Below are 21,562 nucleotides of genomic sequence, written 5' to 3' on the forward strand. Positions count from 1 at the left end.
ACACGCACAGCCTGCTGGTCCTCGCAGTCCCGTCCTCCTCCACAGCAGCTCCCCGGTCAACTTTCAATGCCCAACGGGGCTCCCTGGACACAGGTTAAGTCAGGCCAATGCCCTACGGGGCTCCAGTAGGCAGCAAGCAACGCAGGTCAAGTACTCCTCTACGAGTGGCTCCCCAATATAGATAAATGGGCATGTTCTGTCTATTCTTTTAGTTGAAAAGTGTATCATCCAATCATATTCATCTATTTCCCGATCACATAATCTTCACGATGATCAGCATCTTCGTGAAGACCGGAAACTGAACAGAATTATATTTAATTTAAAATAAGTACTCAAACATAATTGTTAATCGACTGGTATTAAACCCCCAAAAGTGGATCATACAATGTAATATGTATAAATATGTGTTATACACTTTACCAAAAGCACACCTTCATCGCCGTTACCAACGTCATAGTGACTTCCAGCATTGCCGCGATCACCAAGTAAAAGGCTTTTAATTGAAAAATTCTTACAAAAGTTAGGTTTAAAGAGTATATCAATAAACAACTTGTGTCAAAAATTAATTAAAATATGTGTAACTATGTGTTGCTGAGTTTTAAAAAAACACCCGCACTTCGCATCTACCGATAACGACGCGGTGTACGGAGTCACAGCGATTATATAAAACATCACATTGAAGAGGTTTCTTCACAAAATAATCACACAACCTCAAATATAAAGTCTACATTACAACTAGTGTCTGCTATTAAGTCAGATCTGTTGAAATATATGTTCAAGACTTCCTCAAAAACATGCACCTTACGCAATGTCCCCACTGGTATCACGACGTTGATGCGTGTATAAAAAATGCAAAGAAAAAAAACTACGCTTATCAATCCACTGAAGAAAATACAAGGTTATAAAAATACATGGTATAGAGCCATTATAGATACAATATTCAATTTAAAAACCTTAAATATTCAATAAAAAAATCATAGGTTGCATGGACGTTATAGTTAGGAAATAGAATTTAAAAATCCATAAACATTTGCTGAGCTAACTATAACTTTCACCCCCGCAATGCACTGCTTATGACCTCACATATTACATCACTCATGACATGGTCAGTGACATCACTGATGACATCTCAAATGACATCACTGATGACATCATCCACAGAATCTCTGATGCACCTACTCACACCCCAATATAAATGTTCAATACACCCACTCCAACTTGCACACTAACATCCTCAAAACCATTGACACACCCATACCAGTACATATACACCCACTCACTGATTCATAGGTCTTCATGCACATCCACTCAGTGAACCATGCAGCCACTCAAACACCAACTCAATAGCTACTGCTATATCCACTTAAACATCCATATAACCACTCACAAACTGTTAGTCACCCATAGAGCTACTCACGCACCTACTCACTCACACATAGAGTCCAACACACAGCCACATACTCTCCTATACATTTATACATACATTTACTCACTTATTCATACAGTCACTAACACGTACTCACTCACCTATACTGTTACTGACACAAGCACACACTCACCCATACAGCCACTCTCACATTCACTCACTTACACATAAAGTCACTCATATACTCCAACACTCACCTTTACTGTCTTTTACATAAACAGTTACTCGCCTATATACCACTGACACACCCATTCACTCACCGGCACAGCCATACACATGCTCAGTCACTCAAACAGCCTCTAACAGATGTGCTCACTAACCTATAAGGCACTGACTCACTCATCCATGCAGGCAGTCACACACATTCTCACCCCACCACACAGACACTCATACACCCATACAGGTACTCAGACAACAAATCTGTCACACATACAGCCACCTATGTATCCACTCACCAACCCAAAGAGGCACATAAACACCAACTGACAGATTGGTACAGACATTCACAAAACCTAGTCACTCATCCATACATTCACTGAGACACGTAATAACTCACTTATATGGTTAGTCACAACCATGCAGGTACTCATACACCCACTGATTCACCAATACACCTTGTGAGGTCATAAGCAGTGCATTGCAGGGGTGCAATTTATAGTTAGCTCAGCTAACTATAACTGCTGAATTCCACTGTATGAGTGAAACCTGAACCTAACTAAATCATCTCTGTAACCTCTGTTTTTTCAGGAAAAGTGTACGTTCTTTTAATTTCATTTCCTAACTATAACATCCCTGTAACATTTGTTTTTTTCAATGAATATATATTATATATATACACATATATATATACATATTATGTATATACATATATATATTTTTTTTTTTTAACTAAAAAACAAGGGTTAAAGGGTTAAAGTGGGCATCTTCAACAGCGGCTATGGGCAGGAGATCCACCTGTTGCTGATCCAGTCCAGGTTTTGGCTACGCAGGTCACGCAGATGCAGGAAGCGGCACGAACTGCGAGCCGCGAGTGAGCCGCGGGAGAGCATCGTGGGTGAAAATACGCCAAAAACCAGAAACCAGAAAACACCAGAGGAAAGAAGGGGTCTGCAGCTGAGATGACCCGCGGGAGCCCCCACTGAGCCGCAGGAGGTCATACGGGACTCACGGGAACCACGGCTGTGGGAGAGCACTCAGCCTCAATTTTCCAAATTTTCCATCACCACTATCCAACGCTTGCTGAGGCAGGAGTCCCGTGCTTTGTGCCTGATAGACGGTGAGGTGAGGGGAGGTGCTGGTGGTGAGGAGCTGCCCCTGGTGAGCTACAAGTCCAGGCATCAAGAATTTGAATGGTTTGGAGCCCGGGGGTCCGTTGAACACCAGTTGAACGTGATATGTGGCACTGAGAGGCACTGAAGGGCAGTGGTATCAAGCAGTAAAGTGGGACAGTGTGGTTGACGTTAGAGTCAGCCAGAAGTGTTGTGCCAAGGTGCACTTCAGAGGCGACTCAACTAGGCTGGGAGTAGCCTGTAGCACCCAGTGTGCCCTGCTCTCTCGCCCTGCCCAGGATCCGGCGCTGCATTACCGCGCATTACTGCGCATCAGCACACTGCATCATTTCCTCACTGCCCACAGTCTCTTGTTGTTGAACCGGCCTCAGTATTTGCCCTTATTTCCCTTATGCGCATTTTGCGCTTCTGTGCTCCTGTGCAGTACTTGGCCGGTCACAATCACAGGGCACAGGGCACAGACGGTCACAGCCTGTGAAGCCGCTTACAACTTCACAGCCTCTTTTGCTCCATTCTCAGGAGGAGGCCCACAGGACCGAAGGGCACATAAACTTTTAGAAGATTACTGGACTCTATTACTGCGAGCACAATCTCCTTAATGCTATAACGCTTCTCCACTATAATGTTTTACTAGCTACTCACCCGGTAGATAACTACAGTATTAATAATCTACCCTCCACGACTAACTGGGGAAAAGTGAGTAGCTTGCATTTTTTGCCGCACCTCCGCCTGTGTTAATCTCCTCTTTGCGGCGCTGTGACTGCTCGGGTGGGATGCTGTCCCAGGATCCCCGTAGCCTTTGTTTCGTCAGCTGCTGCAGGTGCCAAAACTCTGGGAGAGGACTCCACCTCCCAGAGGGCATCCTATCTGGACCAGCTGCCGCGAGTGAGGGGAAGGCGTCGTCACCGCATTTAAAGCGCTGCCTCTCCACCCGTGGAGTGGGACGCAGCCCGGACGAAGCCCGGACCAAGGGCGGGCCCATCTGAGCCCGTCAGAGTACAGAGGAGGCTGGGTTGGGCCATCCCTCTAACTTTGGGTCCATTAGCAGGGAGATCAGTTTAGCAGCATTAGTGAATCGCTATGCCACGTGTTGGGGCGAGTTTATTGGGTAAACGTAAATCTGGAGTGGGGAGGGGAGTCGTGGGAACCCTCAACGCATTCCTATCCAGGGCCGAATCTGCGCTCATTCATGAGATACAACTAACTGAGCGCAGGTTATCGTTAGAACCTTTAACATCTATAGGCTCAGGTAATCCAGCCCCATTTACCCCATTAATGCATCCAAATCCCCCGTAGCTGCTCTTCCTGGGCCAACTAGGCAGCCTATATCCGTCCTAACTGCTTCACCTGATCCCACCTCATTAAGTCTGGCAGGTCCTCCTAGAGCCTCACTGGCTACTACTAGGAGCAAGCAAGCCAAGCAGGTTAAACAGGGGGCTGTGGGGGAGGAGGGGGAACCTCCAATGAAGAAAAGGAAAGCCTGAGGCATAGCAAAATCACATCCCAACTTAACAGGGGGCTCAAGCAGGAAGGTCTCTGCAAATGGGTGTGGGGGACGTCCGCAATCTTCTTTGCCAACCACCAGCGACTGCTCTCTTGTGGGCATTACTCCTGAACCAGCTAACCGTAGTAAGGATGATTTTACCACAGAGTTAATGCAGAAAATCTCCATTTTAATTGACCCCCTGATGCAGAAACTTGCTTCAATTGAAGATAAGCTCACTAAAATAGAACAGGGCCTCCGTATGAGCCCATCGATTAATTCTAATGCACAATTAGGCGGCGGGGGTATTCCACCAAACCGGAGGTTAGGGGTTTGCAAAGTAAGGGGTCAGATAATATACCACCCAGTTATTCTAGCACGGTTGTGGGTAATAGTCAGCTAAACCCATCAACTAGTGGTGGACACGGCACCCAGGGTGCCCAACAGGACCGAGAGCTGGTAGAATACATCGACTCCAACAATCCTCAGCAGATGAGCAATATCTCCCAACATCTCTCCACCTACCGCCAGAAGCTACACGGTATACAGTTGTTTTGGGTAATGTCCCTGAGCTTGCAACACAGACGCTGCAGCACTGGTCAACCCTGTGAAACAAGGCACTACACCTGTTAAGTTCTAGAACAGGGATTACCACTGAACTTTTCACTGAATTTAAAATGGTGCCTAGGGTACTCTGGGTGGGGAAGTCTGGTAAATCTTTTCGGGGGGACTGTGTGGTTTTGAGGTTTAGGACACCTAGCATGGTTCAGTTTATATTGTCGAGGGCAAGGAACCATGATGCAAGGGATACTATCTCAGTACTACCACATGGATTTTTCTACCGACCCACAACAAATACTAATAGTGTCAATGGGAGAGGGATATTCCATCCATTAGGGCATTACAATTACTCTGTCCCCGTAAGCAATCGATTTGACGCCCTTTCATCATTAGAAAGTACTGATTGACTTGATAGCATTGGTGGCCCTGCATTAATTACAACAAGCCTTATCGGGGACATGGGGAATTAGAACAAGGATTTTTTACTAGTGACCCTGTTGACCTCATCAAAACAAGGACTATGAATGTATCGAGGGCTGCAGCTGGTAATAATGCGGGCAATCTAGGGGAAGACAAAATGCATTGGGAGAGCAAGTGGGCAGGCCCAGCCAGTGTATCCGAGGTTGGAGGCTCCTTATCGAATGGCCCCCCGGTACTGTGGCATCAAGTACCGCTTGTGGACCCGCAGTCCAAATGCCTCTCCTGAGTGAACCTCCAGGGCTCTATAAGCCCAGCAGTACAGTGGGTTCTTGGAACATTGTGGGGTTTTTATCTAAAACTGAATCTAGTGATTGGTCTACTTTTATTGAACAGCACAATATATGGGTATTTCAAGAGACATGGGCTTTGGAATAAGTCTACCATCCCGGGTTCTTAAATTTTTCAAAGCCAGCACAAGGTGGACAAAAGGGATTACGAATTGGTCGTGTATGGGATATCTTGTTAATTAACATCTATGCAAGAGGGATGCTGGGTGGGAGGCATTCAGAGACAGTTGCCCTCCTTGATAGACTCTTGGACAGCAGGAGAGAAGGTTGCAACATGATCATAGCGGGTGACTTTAACTGCTCTTTCGAACCTCTCGACCAAGAGGATGGCAATTTAACCTCTGATGAGGACTTACAATGGAATATTCCCCCCCAGACCTTAGCCCAATTCATAAATGGACGGAAGCAGCATTACAGCTCAAGGGGCTGTGCCTGGAGAAGGGAGTGAGGGCTGCAAATGGGAGGATGGAGTCGGACCGGAAGGGTGCGCATACTTTTAATAATGGTGTGAGAAACAGCAGGATAGATTATATCCTTCTCAATGTTGAATTCGGGTCCACTTACAAGACATGTCGGTTGTTGAACGGACCGAAAGTGATCATGACCCATTGATATTATCACTCAAGGCTCTGAGCCCACTAGACAATAAGGATGTTGCCCACACCCAATTGGAAGCAGTAGTTTCGAATGATGACAGGAGAGTCAGATGGGCAAGGCTCGTTGAAAGAGAAGGGGACCTGGAGCTGATGAAATCTATGGTTGCTCATTCTGTTGCTATTCTCAACAACTGTTCTACCCAGGAGGACATTAACCACACTGTCCCATATGTCCATAGTGAACTATTCTCTAGTTTAAAACCCTTTTATCAAGCCTATTTCAAGGAAGAAAAAGCCTGGTGCAAAAATGGCCTCTTGGTACAATAAGTCATGTAGAGTGGCATACCGGGTACGAACGAACGCCCTTAGATCCATAAATAAAGGCGCGGTTAGATCTGCCAGGGCCAGGTATAAAGCAACCAAATCAACAGCAAAGAAGGAATGGGACGACAAACATTGGCTTGACTTGTATGTAATGATCGGGATATGGTCAAATTCTGGCAGCTAGTTAAGTGGGGAAGCAATGGAACACCACACATACCAGTTAACCATGTAGCACCAGAATCATGGGTTGCGTACTTTGAAACACAATTTTCTAATTCAAATAATGTCTCGACTCACCCCCAACTTGGTTTCACCCCTACCACTTTATCGTTTGACAGCTCTGTGGTAGAGAAGGTTCTCCCATTGATACCGAAAGGAAGGGCACCAGGTCCGGATTGTTTACCGGCGGACTTGTTTCAGCACGACAAAGAGAATTGGGTCACCTACATCACCTTTTTAGCCAACGCGATAGCTAGTGGTGCACCCATCCCTGATACATGGTCTGGAGCAGTCATTATTCTGATTTTTAAAAAGGGTGATCCTTCGCTACCTGGCAATTATAGGCCTATCCGCCTTATTGATTCAATGCAGAAACTAATTGCCAGGTTGGTCCTCAGTAGAATCCAAGCGTGCATTGAGGAGTATGAGATTTTATCACCACTGCAGGCCGGCTTTCGCCCCTTTACTAGGACCATCAACCAAGTTTTTAGGTTTGTTATGATTTACTGGAAAGTAGTTAACATAGGGGGAGGATCCCTTTATGCAGCTTTTATCGACCTTAAGTCTGCATTCGACTTGGTCCCACGTAATAAAATGTGGAGCGTCCTCTCGGACGCAGGGATGCCACAGGAGCTATTAGCCATGTTAATCAAATTGCACACATCGAACTATGCACAGGTCAGGTGGGGCTCAAAGGGTGAGGTCACCGATAAATTCCCTGTCCTAAAGGGGTGCGCCAGGGATGCGTCCTGGCGCCCACATTGTTTTCCCTGTTTATTGACAGGGTGGTCCACTATTACTCCACATGTCATACTGATGCCCCAAGTTTGGCAGGGCTGAGCATACCACTGCTCATGTTCGCAGACGACACCTTGATCCTATCTAAGACACAGAAGGGTTGCAGGCTGCTTTATCCAGGTTTGAGGTGTTCTGTCAAGATCATGGGCTGGTAGTAAATGTGGACAAGACAAAATTCATGGTTTTTCACAAACACAAGTTCATTAAAAGCAGTGTGTGCATGAACAATGCCCTTTTAGAACAAACAGATGCGTTCGCGTACCTGGGGATTACCTTAGGCAGGAAGCTTAACTGGAAATCTCACATTGATTTGCTAGCTTTAAAACACGTACAGCTGGCAGGAGCTCTTGTGAAAGAACATAGCCACTCATTTACCAAGCCCATTGCCCCTGTTCTTAAAATATATACCACCAAGGTCACCACTTCAATCCTATATGGTGCCGAATTATGGGGTTATGAGAACATCTCCATCTTGGTACGAGCCCAGAATAAATTTGTCAGAGCAATCACGAATTTTCCGCAATCTTCACCACTGTTGCCCCTCTTTATGGATTTGGGTTGCTTACGTATTGAGGATTTAGCCCGATATAGACCAGTAGCATTCTGGAGACGGCTCTGAGTCACTCCCGAGCTTTCCCAATATGCCAAATCTCTTCTGAATTTCAAGGGGTTGGTTGTTTGGGTAAGATCAAATGGCTCCAGAATGTAAAAAACACCCTGTGTGGGATGGGGATGAGTGGTCTATGGGAGCACCCTGAAGAAAACCCATTCCCAACAAAAAGGGAGTTTAAGGCTGCCTATTGGGATATGGTTAAGAGTAATTATTTTTCCTCTGCTATTAGGTCCACCCTGTCGAGGGACTTTTTGACGCAAAAACAGGATTTGGTCTGGAAGCCTACTGGGATGTCATCCTAAAACCAATGGATAGGAAACTATACCACCAGTTTAGGGTTGTCTCTCTTCCGATTAACACCTTTAAAAGTAAATGGCTTCTGCATGGGCCAGATTACTGTCCTGTTTGCTTGGCCCAGATGGAATCCATATCTCATGTTCTCTTTGTGTGTCCGGCCAATAAGTTACCCAGGACTAAATGGTTGAAACCAATCTGTATGGACCTAGGTAATAGATCTGCCACGGAGGCGCTAAGGATTCGGCAGACATCCACTAACGAACCAATAGTTATTGCTATGGCGCAATTTTTGAAATGGGCTTGGCTTATCCGTTCCAAAAAACTAAGAGAAACCCAAGTCTAGTTATAACTATTCTTACGTAAAGTTATTTTAGTGTGGCCCTGTTAATGAACTTACAATGGTGTTGAATTATTTTGTCTCACACATTTTATCGATGTATTTCTATGGAGCCTTTTTATATGATACAAACTCTAGTACTAATTCATGTTTTTAGCGATATTTTTTATGATTGCTATTTACAGCTCTGTGTTCTTATCTTAAGCATTTTCAGTGAATTTCTAAGGTTTTTTTTAATTGAAAACTCATACCTTTATTACACTTAACTATAACATTACTTTAACCTTTGTTTTTTCAGTGAATTTCTAAGATTTTCAAATACATATATATATATATATATATATATATATATATATATATATATATATATATATATATATATTTAAAAATACATTGAAACTAACTACTCCAACATTGTTTGAGCACCGAGAATGTTCAACTTCTTAGTTTTTGTATCTCATATATACAGAAATATTCCCAGCAAAGTTTTCATAGTCTTTGTATGCATCCTTACATAAACTTCATATTTATATTTAAAAAAGACAGTGATAAGTTTTTCCAGTACTGTAAACTGTATGTTTTCACTATGTACATCCTTTTTTAAGGTGTGCGATCACTCTCATGGGAGACTCGACGATGACTTGCAGGAGGCTTGCTAGATTGTAGGGTTGTAAATTTTGTTTTGATCTATGTTACAGAGATCTTTCTCATGTGGTCAGTTATTATTGAATGCTAATCTTTTAATATTAAATTCAGTATAGTAATTATATTGTATATTGTATTACATATTTTGTTTACAAATTTACAGCTCTCGCAAGACGATAACTGGAGCGGAACCCACAATACCTTGGGTGGCGCATGATGGGACTGTACTCCTTGTCCGTCTCTCACGATCAGTTCGTGAGAACATACATTTGGAGTTAGTAAGAGTGCATTTTTTATGTTCTGAATGAAGTAAGACATCAGAAGTTTTGCTCAAAGTAGAAAAAACATTAATGTATTATTGCATTTGAGATATTAAGAAAGCTCTCTCTTTTTACCATCTTGTGGGCCTCTCGTGAAACACCTGCAAAACGCTCTAGATAGGGAAGACATACCAAGGAAGGACTGTGATTTGTTCATATGGATGTCTTTATTTAGCAAAAAAATATTCCTTCCTTTTTATGCTCCATTTACCTATTGGGTTTTGCTGTGGTTAGACATTTTTGCTACCTCTCTGACATAGCTGATTTTCTGTGATCAGAATGTCATCATTTGATTCAGATGAGAACCCTACTCCTCAGCTGTGATCTGTACAGGTAATAGCGGTGGGGTGGTGGGGCAGTGTAAGGGGAGATTCCAAGGGATGATGCAGAGGGAACATTTATTATTTATTTAATTTTCCCAAGGCATCGTCCCTCGGAATCTACCCCTACACGGCCCCATCGCTGTTACCTGCATGGACCGCGGCAGCTACTACTGTTCCTGCAAGTCATCCACCTCTGCCACCCAGGGAGTTCTTGGTTTGCCAATTTTTTCAGATGAGGCCTGGTGGAAAGAAAGTTTCTTGTAAATATGTAATTTGTGACATATGCAAAAAATGTTCAGCAGGGGCAGCCGGAACGAGCAAAATTCCATGAGTACCACTAAGATGTGGTGACATTTAAGGGCAATGGACCCTCAACACCTTGTTAGGGCTGAGTTAGCCTGTGTTGCAAAGCTTGATAACTCATCAGTGGCATCCACATCCTTTCAACCTGGTGACACTGTGCCTGCCCAGGTACTCACCACTCAAGCAGATAACAATTCTGCTTATATGAACGTAGCAAGGAGACCATTTATTTGTTCTGAGACTAGCAAGGGGTGCACGGAACAGGCTTGTCCAGGATCATAAATGCCCATCTAGGCAGTGGTTGTTTCTACATTTTTCTCCCCTTTGTTTTGAAGGAGTTGTTAGTTTTGCTCCCAGTTTCTTGTTTATGCTCTATCCTTAAAAAAATACAAACATTTTTTAAAATGTTAAAAAATCACAAGATAAAGTTGTTAAAAATGCTACTTGAAAAGCTTTTTTCATAGCTACCCTATACTTTCATTGTATATGTTATTTGTACTATACACTCCTTCTTGATGACTCATGTGGGACACTCGAGAGAGCCATGATGCTCTCATACATAGCGTGGTTGACTCTTGTGGGCCTCTTGCCAGAGCCAGGGGCAAAGTCCTCCGTATCCACTCCAAAGGGGCAGTGATTGCTGCATTACACTCACAAGCCTCCCGAGAGAGCATAGTTTTAGAATGGAAAGTGCATATCCTGTTGTAATAGGTATAATTTATATACACTGGATTTTCGCTACCCCTATTTATTTATACGATCCGAAGGAGTCTCTCGAGATTGTAACTTTATTTTGAAAATAGTAATTAACTATCTGCTCCTTACAGTACGTACCTCTAAAACAAGGACCACAATATGCATTCCTACTAATGGAATGTATTGAGAACTCATCTACTCCTTTTTGCTATTCGCGATCCCTTGAGAGTCCCGGGAGTTCGCAAAAATTGGTTAAAACAATATTCATCAGGTTTCTTCACAGTAGTTATCCCTTAGACACCTCCTCTCTAAACTTAGGGGACAGCATGCCTTTCTGCTTCCCCCTTATATAGCTTTTTTGTTTCATTTCCACAACTCCTCAAATGTATCAGCCGAAATGTAGACCATGGCAGGGAAAGGGGATGTTACAGAGTTTGGGGTGGTGACTCAGAATAGGGATGTGACAGGGATTGAGATGGTGACAGATACTGCTAAAGAGACACATTGCTGGAGAGAGGATCTCATCATGCTCTGCTGTCCCATGCCTGATTCCCTCACTTGCTGAATGCCACATTGAGCTAGTCAAAAAAGTCAGTCAAATGTTGCCTTCATTTTAAATCATTCAAAGCTTAGAAAGTGTGTAATAAGACCATAGAGAATTGGAGATATCTCCTCACTGTTTTCATTTATCCTTACACAATCAGCCCATCCTATCATTATCCTTCTTCTAGGCCATTATCACTATCTTTCTTATCTTATTAACTACGGCACAGCCCACTAGTCTCACTGTCCTTCCCTTTATCATCACCCTGCTCTTTTCCTACTTTCTAAGCTCCCCATTCTTTTTCGTACATGCATATCCCCTCTTTGAATTCACTTCAATTAGCTTGTCTCCTCTCCCCCAAATATGTATTTCTTCTCCACCATGTGATCGCTCTCATACCTCCTAATACTGTGTTTTTGGATAAAGTTCTTACTACCGTGGAAGTCATTTAGTTTCCTCATTCACAAACAGATTTCATAATGCATTCTTTGAGTTTAGTAATTGACTGTGTAATGGCCACAAACAGGCATGCATAGTGTTGCACACATATCCCAGCAGACAGTGCTTCACTCAATGAGCTGTCCTCCTTCCTGCGTTATTCTCTCTTTCTTTTGCCACTGATGTATATCTTAATTCCAGGGGAGATGATTACATTGTCAGATACAGTTGTTGACAGGTATACCAGAAGTAGAGATGACACTTGAAAATAGGAGGTTTCATATTTGGAGATTATGAAGGGGTCAGTAGCTGATACTTTATTAAGAATATCCGTAAAATCCCCTGTGTTCATAACATGGTAATTCAGTCTTTATTTACATGCATCATCATTTAAGATGAGCTTACACAACTTTAAATGTTTTTTTATGTCTTCAAGTTGTATTTGCAATTCTCTGATTATATTGAAATGGGCGTAATACAGTGTTTTTTCTGTGCTACCATAATTTTTAAATTGTCTTCCCCGTAAACATTAATTGGATTGCATTGGACGTCCCACATTACATAATTTTTATTGCAAAATTAATTAAAATCATTGCAATCAGGCCATACAAAAACAATATAAAGTGTATATATTCCAATATTATAAATAGGGGTATACATTATTTTTTCACTCTGTTTTTCTGAAGTTTAAAAGGTTTAATCACCACTTTAGCAACTATAAACATGAAGCTCTAAAACAGTTGGCGCTGCGTTATGGATTATAGTTCAGTGTGAATTGTCGGAATCCAAAACTGTTTTTACTGCTGTCAGGTATTTCATGAAGGGTGCCGCCAACTGCACTGATTCGATATTTAAAATACACCAAATTTCACGTTCATTTTTGCACTTTTTAATTCTCCCGCTAAGCCTCTTTGCTGTCTTCCAACCCCACTGCTTCCTCTTCCGACTGGCGATATAGAGTCCATTCTGTTTTGGTTCCTTGTTGTACACTTTGTCATTGCTGCCAATCTGGAATCAAAATGCACTTGATTCCAAACTTCTGAGTGGCTGTCCTATCATGTCCCTGCTTTTCTTCCACACTGCTTTCGTCAGAGATGTTATATCTGCATCGAAGAAAGATGTAGGGGCTCTAGTTCTAAATCTTTGAAACATCTGTGTGGGATGTTGTTACATTGATTCCAGAGCGAAGAGCACTTCAACTTCTCCTGCTCAGCTCCTTTGTTCTTTTATACCTTAAAATACTGTAACTGTAAATTGTCTTATTTCTGTTTAGTCTTGTTTACCAACAGTATTTTCTAATTTTACTTTCTATCTGTATGTTTTTTTGGTGATGTTTTTTACTGAAGGTGCTATTTATTCAATCTTTTATCATTTTTCAGACTTTGAGAGATGCCGCTCATAGAGAGTTTGGCCGACGGGTTACTATGTCACAGACATGACGGATGTCCTGTCTGTCTTGTTGCAAGTGCCATAGAATATAATGTATGTGTAATAAGGCGAGCGGGATATCCGTCACATTTGTGATGTGACTCATCCAACAAACTTTAATCAGACCCAGATTTGTCTTTATTAATTAGCTGAATTTACTGAATCAGCACTTCTTAAAAAATCCATAATAATTGCAAAACACTTCATTCCAAAGCAAATAGCTGCAAATATAACTCACATAATAAGATTTTTTTTAAAGAATTTTACATAACAAAAAATACATTAGTATATTTATTTTGCTACTATTAAAAAATATAAAACATTCGCATTCGATCTTTATACCTAATTTCTCGAGGACTGCCAACCATTTCTTACAAAACAAAAACATGGCTAAGACTATTCTTCCTTCCTTATCCCTTATTCTGTTTGCACCAGTACTTCACTCATCCTCCTCTCCTATCTTAAAATTCTTCCCTTGACATGTTCTTTCTAGCATTTCCAGATTTCCTTGAGGCACTTTTACATCTACATATCGCAGGGAACAATATTTTAATGAAAGCTTTTTTAAAGGCTGGGTGACATAATGGATAAATAAAGGGATTGAGTGAGGAGTTAAGGTAAGTGAAGAGGTAAGCGGTATCAGACCACTCTGTTGGTATACAATCTTGTTGGCATACTTCACGTACAATCATAAGCAAGGAGCAGGGCGCCCAGCAAAGGCAAAATGTGCCCACTAGAACTGCTAGGGACTTCGCAATTTTGATATCTGCAGACAGCAATGCACTGTGTGTGGTAGGCGGAGATGTTCTTGGTGTGTTTCCTACACGGTGCTCCAAAACAACAGTTCTGTTGAAAGATGCATTGGACAGGAGGTTATTAAATAGTTTACTATGTTTAAAAAAAGAGTCATGCTTCTCTTTCCTTTCTTGTTTTGAAGGCGAGTTTTTGTTGCCATTACAGTTTGGCAAATATGCAATGGTGAAAATAGGACGTGAGTCTGTGGTGTTTATGACCAAAGATTTCTGTCTCATCCTTGTGCGGTGTCTGATATTAACGTAGGTGTTCAGGTTAAAATAAAGAATGCCGACAAGGGGGGTAAAGAAGAAAATAATGGATGACAACAGCCGGAAGTACTGGTTGTAGAAGAAATCAGGATTACAATCCCCCTCGTGAATGTTGCTGTAGCCGGCTACATATTCCCAGAATATTATCACTGGGCCATACACAAGGAAGGCGAGTGTCCAAGCAACCATCATTTTCAAAACAGCGCTTCTGATGTTATGCTGTTGTCCTCTGTAGATAACCTTTAAAAAATAATAGATAAGAAAATTGTGTGCATTTAGGCACTAAAAAAAATATCACAGTCAATTAATCTAGATTGCTTCGGTCAAAATGGGTAAAATTGCTGGACAGCCCTTTTCTGCTCCTCCCACCCGATTTAGAATGTGTTTGTGTAGACGGTTAATCCGCATTTGTGTAATGCTCTTATGAGTGGAAAATGTGTTGCCTGTTTTGGAGTCATAGTTTCAGTCAATCTTTAGGCACGGTAAATATGGTCCACGGTCTTCAGTCACTTAATTTGCAAGTGTACCAGAGCGTTCTAATATGAGGCACAGTACAGGTGCATAGTACTTCCACATGACCTATAGCAAAACTCAGGAGCAGCCATAACCTCTAAATCCTCACTCCATTCTCATATGTGAAAACAGGACCTGGCAACACCAATGGGTCTGCCTTAGCCACCAGTGGTTTGGCTTTGTCAATGCTTGTTTTGTTATGTATTTTGCAAAACTTTATTGTTAGCGGAACTGTTCAGCACTTTTCAATGGCTAAAAACTAAAATATTTTTGTTCTCAAAAGGAACACATTGCCATAGTACACCCTGGCATTGAACTGGATGTGCTGCTTGTGAAGGAGCAGCATGTTGTCATTCACAAAGAAGGTAGCCAATGGGTGAAGTGGACTGACCCTTTTCCACATGCAGTGCACTGTAGTGAGCAGAATAAAAATGTAAATGGCACATTAACAGACTAATGGATGAAGAAGGCTGTCTGAAAGCCCCTTTAGTTATGCATTTTAAACATTTTTGTTTTAGTAAAATCAAAAGATCATGGCCAACATCAGACCAAATAAACCATGTCAACTGTGCCAATCTAAACAAGCATTGGCATAGCCAATAGGTCTCGCCTTTGGGACCTTATAAGTGTTTAGCCATGCAACAGTTGCATAACTAAATACTTATAAGGTCCCAAAAGCGAGACCTATTGGCTATGCCAATGCTTGTTTTAACTGCTGCAATCTATTGAAGCATTGGATCATGGTGTGCACATGCACTGTAGCTCTAGGCTGGCCATGGTGGCACTTTTTGGAGCCCTCACAAAATGTCTCGCCAGACCAGCGCATGCGCTGGGTCAGGCGAGTCCTAAAAACCCTATAAACCACTTTGAGTTGTATGGAACAATGAAAAGCATTAAATTAGAGAAGGAGAAAATTAATGTGCATGCTGAATCTGTAAAACTGCAGGAGGAGCTGTATTACATACACACAGTGTTCAGAGGGAGAAACTGGCTTATGAATGAACTGTGTGTGCCCCATGGCATTATCGCATTACAGGAAGAGTTGCACATGCTTTTGCAGCCCCTGATGTAAAATTGATAGTGCTTGCACACTTATAGACCCAGCACTGTCTTCAGAGGGTGTTCTATCACTGGCATGAGGCCGTGACCCATGCAAATGAGGGAATCACTTTGCTTCCGCGCCTGCACCATATTATGGACGCAGGTGCTGAGGCAAAAAGGCCTTCAGGAGATGCACAGATAGTGTGCCACAAAAAAGTGGTGCACTGCGTGCAGGTTCTGCATGCAGCCCTCTGGGAGGGTGAAAGGAGGTCCCATGCACACCCCAGACATCATCCGGCAGAGGAATCTCCGCTCCCTCTTTAAAGTGCAGGCCGGTTGCCACCTGCACTGTGAATTACAGAGCAACTTGTTATCAGTCTCTCTGTATTTCATTGAATGTGCTGCAACCAGGGCAGCAGCGAGTTCGAGGCTGCCCTGGGGGCAGCACTTTGATTGTAATAGGGAGCACTCTCCTTGTTTGCGTTTGGTACACCCTTTTAAAGGTGCATCATGGTGCAAACAGAGACAGTGCGTCCATTACATAATACGGGACCAGGAGTGCAAATGAGAAACACCAGGAACAAGATGACAAGGTCTGTGTGATTCTACATCCCCAAGCACTGTTTAATAGTTTCTGGGATTATTGGTGCTTCTCATGCCGAATGGTGCTGAGTCAGCTCATCCGATAGTTTATGGAATGAGAATGTCCTCCATATTCTACAATCTGACCATCTGCTGCCTCAAAAGAATGCAGGTTCACTTACCTAATTGACGTAGGGACTCATTCGGACACCGCCAATAAAGCAAGTACAGTACTATTTACCTTGTGCAATAATATATTACCATTCCGAGTTTTTCCCATATTCATGGTGATTATGCAATCATAGAGCATACATTATTTGTTCCCTGCTTCTGCGGTGTTGTGTTTTTCCTTGCAGAACCTTCAGCAGGCCCTAACTCACAAAATTAGTGCAGGGAAAGTCCACCATGTACAGTCATTTCACTTACATTGTACAATTGATTTAATTGCAAACTCCAGTTTATGCCTGAATAAGGATTAACTGCCCGAGAACAATGAAGACCTAGATTCTCCAGTCCTATTTCCCTGCACTGCATAATTTTTATTTGACTTTTTAATGTGAAAAATGGTGCATTCAATTCATTATATACACTCATCCAATTCAGGTTTAAATTAACGGGGTTGCATTTAGAGGAAATATATTTAAGAACGGTAGGTACAAAGCAGATGCACAGGAATAAAGACATGGGCATGATTGATACTCAGTGTTAGGAGTTTACCATCTGGCCACTGAGTGGCACTCACCAAGTCCTTCCAGTGCCCTGCCTTTATCCCTAAATAGGATTGTATACACTTCTACACTGCATTCCCAGATCCACTTCATATACCCATCCAGGCTTTGCATTATCTTCCTGATTCATCATGGTTCCTGTAGTCCTTTCAGTCTCCCAAGTCTGCCCTGATCAAGTCATGATGGTGGTATTATATTCTCTATCTTGATTCCTGAATCCTAAATCTGACCTCTTTAAACTTGTCTTTTGGACTTTTCTTGCTCTTGGCTCTGACCTGTTCTCTTTTGCTGGATTTCCTGTGTTCTGTCTTCTGTCTGCTGTTTTCCATAGTCTTCCTCTTTCCAAGTCTCAGAACTGATTTCCCTTAATTGATGGTTCCCAGATTCCTTGCCCCTGGTTGATTCCTTGTACTTGGCTCTCTCCCTTCACCTGTGCTCCTCCACTGACCTGCCAGCTGTTACTGCCCTGTCAGCCTAGCGTGCAGGGGCTCACAGCTGACCGTGCTACTGAGCCTCCTTGAACTCTACTGATCCTCCTACTATACTGCAGGCTTGATTACTGTTTTCATTGTTGTTTGATTACATGTTCCTATTCTGATTAGTTATTGTGTTTGTTGTCTTTCTCTTGTTTATCCTGCCTCCTTGGTCCTGTGTTTGTCTTGTTTATAGTTCTGACTGAAGACAACCAGACCTGCATTGTATATGCATATCTCTTGGTGGAAGAGCTGTGGCGCCGCGGCCAGGGCGACTGACTCCGGATTCTGGGGATCATGGTTCGATCCCCGGCGCCGGCGATTGTTCGCGCTTTACAAATGTGGATTATTATATTCCTTCTCTTTTATTTCTGTGTTCCTGTTCCGACTTTATATTCCTGTTCTGATAGTGTGCAGGTTTCTAGTATATTACATTTTGTGCATTCCTGTCCTGACCCTTATGTGAGTGCAGATTTTCCCTGAGCCCAGTTCCTGTTTCTGTGTACCTTCCAGCCATTGTTTTCCTTTGCCTTCTTGGGTGTTTATCCTGATTTTCATTTCTTCCATTGGTGCCAGTTAGACCCCAAAGCTTGTGCCTTTGGCGTTGAGAGACACCCAGAGCTCCTTCATAAGAGCTGCTGGGTGTCTCGCTGAACTGTGGGAACTTAATCTGCTCCTTGCCATCTTGTAGGATCCTTTTCACCTCCCAGAGAGATCAACTCTGAGGAGCAGACAAACTATCATTTATGATACCTTGTCTATTGTTTCCATGACTTTATCATATTGTTTTTACTTGTGTTAGCTTTATAGTTTTCAATAAAGACATGCAGTCCCCTATTCACTGCCTGTTGTTACCTTCTTCTGTTCTGTTTCCCTCCCTGACTCCAGGTACTGTCTTGTTTAATACTAACCTCTTCTCTAGAAACCCTTTGCCCTGCATAGAGAAAGCACCCTCAATTACCCTGTCTGTCCTGAACTAAGCTTGTGTGCCTCACAGATTGTCTTGAACTTTGCTAGATCTCTGACACTCAAGGTCTAAAATTGTGTGTCACAGGGCTAAGGTTGGTCTCTTCCACCACTAAACATGAAGTTCTTGGAGCAAGAGCTTAGAAAATAATTCGCTTTCTATGTTCGGTCGGTAGAATGGCAGGTGTGGGCTAATTTCTGACTTTTTCGGGTTTTTTTAAAAGCAGAAATACTCCAGTGGGAATCAAAGCAGATGTTGATATCACCGTACAAAGGAAAACGTGGACGCCCTTGAGAACATTTGTTGTACTTTACTGATAAAGATAGTAAACTACATTTGAAATTGTGCCTATGGGTGTCTGCCACCATAGCAGATTTGGGGATGTATCACAGTTTGCCCAACTATGAAAGGTTTTGTTGCTGTGGTAATGCTACTGTTGGATCTTTGGAACACCTAACCTTTAAATGCCCCTTAATAAACACCCTCATTTCTAAATGACTGGGAAAGAAATGGTGTTTACCTTCAGAGAAATCAGAGGCTTAGCAGCTAACTTTTCGATTTTTGGGCGAGTACGAAGACGTAATAGAATATACTTTCTAATCACTGTGTAGCATGCCATGGCACAAAGAGGAGGATTGGTCACACTGACAGTTTGTACGTTATTGTTATGTATATGTGAATGAGTAAATATATCTATATTACAACAATTTATTGAAAACTATAAAATAAAGTATTTGAAATAATGTTGACCAACCATCCATGCATCATTCTGAGTAATGCGGGATATTGTGTACTCCTGTTTGTAGGGCCTTAAGGTGCTGTGTGGAATTGTTAATATTCACTGAGCACATTGAGGCTTAGAAAGCCTAGTAAGTGTTTTATAATATAAAAATAAAACATAGGTGCCAGATGGTGTGTGTGTTGTCCTATGTGTGTACGGGAGAGGGGCAGGGGGAGCGATACCAGTAAAACAAAAACAGTTTGAATAAATTGGCCACATCAGGCACACAATATTTTGGCCCCTTACTCCACCACTGGTGAGGTAATTTTTAAGAGGGGCACTAACACCAAAGTACCCGCCATGAATAAAATATGTGGGAGAGGGCAGGAGGCACACAAAAAAGGAACTAGGAATTAATAACAAATGAGAGTGAGGGAGCTGAAAGAGGAATTGTATTGTTGCATTTATATAGAGCTTCCTGCCACTGACTGCGTTGCAAAGTGCTCCAATGGGCATCAGGATCCTGCACATCCTTTGTAGAGTGCAGGGATGAAATATAGGGTTGATTGTAGGTTGACCTGCGTAGGCAGGGTCATTTGATGTGTATGAGGTGTGGAGACATGCTCTAAAACATAATGTGGAGGCGTTGATTTGCATAAGCAATAGGTGTTGCAGAACTGAGGAATAATAGAGGTTTTGAATATGTAGATACCTAACTATTTTGGAATGTTGCAAGAGCAGGATTTTTAGTGATCTTTAAAAGTTAATAGGTTTACAAAACATTGTCATTCTTGCAGGGAGATAGAGTAACTGCTTTGACCAAAAAGGAGTTTCCACCTGTATTGACTTTGTTGAAGGCACAGACAGTAAAAGTAGAGCTAGTCTGGAAAGAGGCTATCTGCACTAATATTATATCCAGAGTCTTTGGTGAAGGAAGTGTAGTTCCTAAACCTTGAATGGCATGATGAAATAATCATATTACTTTGAAGGGTACGCATCTTGCCAGAGGCAGTGTGTGGAGAGATTGAGGTACAGGAGAAATGTGTGACCTGACATTAAGTTTAATAATTCTCAAAGCTGTGTTCTTGATTCCCTATTGAAGCTTTAGTTTTACAATCACTTTGGTGAGTGCTCTATGGTATATTTCATTCACAAGCGTTAGTTGAAAGCCTACAACACTAAATAACTTTTTTGCTGAAACTCTTTTTAGGGGAAGATTCGACTTAGGCATCTCATCTTGTAAAATGTTACCTTAGTAACTTGATGCCTCAAGGTATCAAACAGATGTTTGTATGCATTATCAAATTAAGATTTTTTTACTTAGGGTGATGGTTTAATTGTTAGGCTAAGCTCCTTTTGCTAGATGATGGGTAGTTGGTCCTTTTACCATAGGCTAGTAATGTGAATGACTTCTGTGCTAATCCATTCACATCCAATGGCCTAGAGCTATGAGACATCAACCAATGTCACAAAAGTCCAACCTGGATGGGTGAAAAAGTTAGTTGTAACATGTGTGTGTTATCCACGTTAGTTGTAGCAGTGGGTTTGAAAGAAGATGTATATTCTTGTAGTGGTTTGACATGTATGAGCCTTAAAGAACTTCTTTTGAGGGAATAGGACAAGCCCAATTAGTAGAGTGAGAGCAAGAGTGAATGACGGATATAATAATCAGGAAGGAATAGATCTAGTGGAAGATGAAGCCTCAGACCCCTATTGATATGAGTCTCTGGAGCAGGACAGGATAATCAACCATTTAAAATCAGAAGATATATCCAATAATAGAAGGGTTGTTGTCCCATTAGAACCCTATGTAGGTTTGATATAGTCCTATGTTACAATTATCCCTGATTTTGCCCCCTACTGGTACAGAATACTGTGTGGATGACTGAGAGGAGGAGAGTTTCAAAAGTGTAGGGTAATATTTGCTCTTTCAATTTGCTTGCCTGGGACAGTTACATATTAGGCAACAGTTAGATGGAAATGTTGGGTCTGGGCCTGTTACTTGTAATAGATTTAATGTGGGCAAGAAATTAAGAATCAGGGTCAATGTGATAAAGTAACACAGG

The 21,562-nt window shown here is 42.2% G+C and overlaps 1 protein-coding gene across 1 annotated transcript in view; it reads right to left on the reverse strand.

Annotated features, from left to right (window-relative positions):
* LOC146831444 (histamine H4 receptor-like) overlaps positions 1-21,562 on the reverse strand; it is a 67,722-nt gene that overhangs the window by 6,555 nt on the left and 39,605 nt on the right. Inside the window, exon 3 of the mRNA XM_085603914.1 lies at positions 14,094-14,711. Coding sequence (XP_085460040.1) covers positions 14,094-14,711 — 618 coding nt within the window. The remainder of the gene's footprint in view (positions 1-14,093; positions 14,712-21,562) is intronic.

The sequence above is a fragment of the Triturus cristatus genome, chromosome 5_1, assembly GCF_964204655.1.
Source record: "Triturus cristatus chromosome 5_1, aTriCri1.1, whole genome shotgun sequence".
In the NCBI taxonomy this organism is placed as follows: Eukaryota; Metazoa; Chordata; class Amphibia; order Caudata; family Salamandridae; genus Triturus; species Triturus cristatus.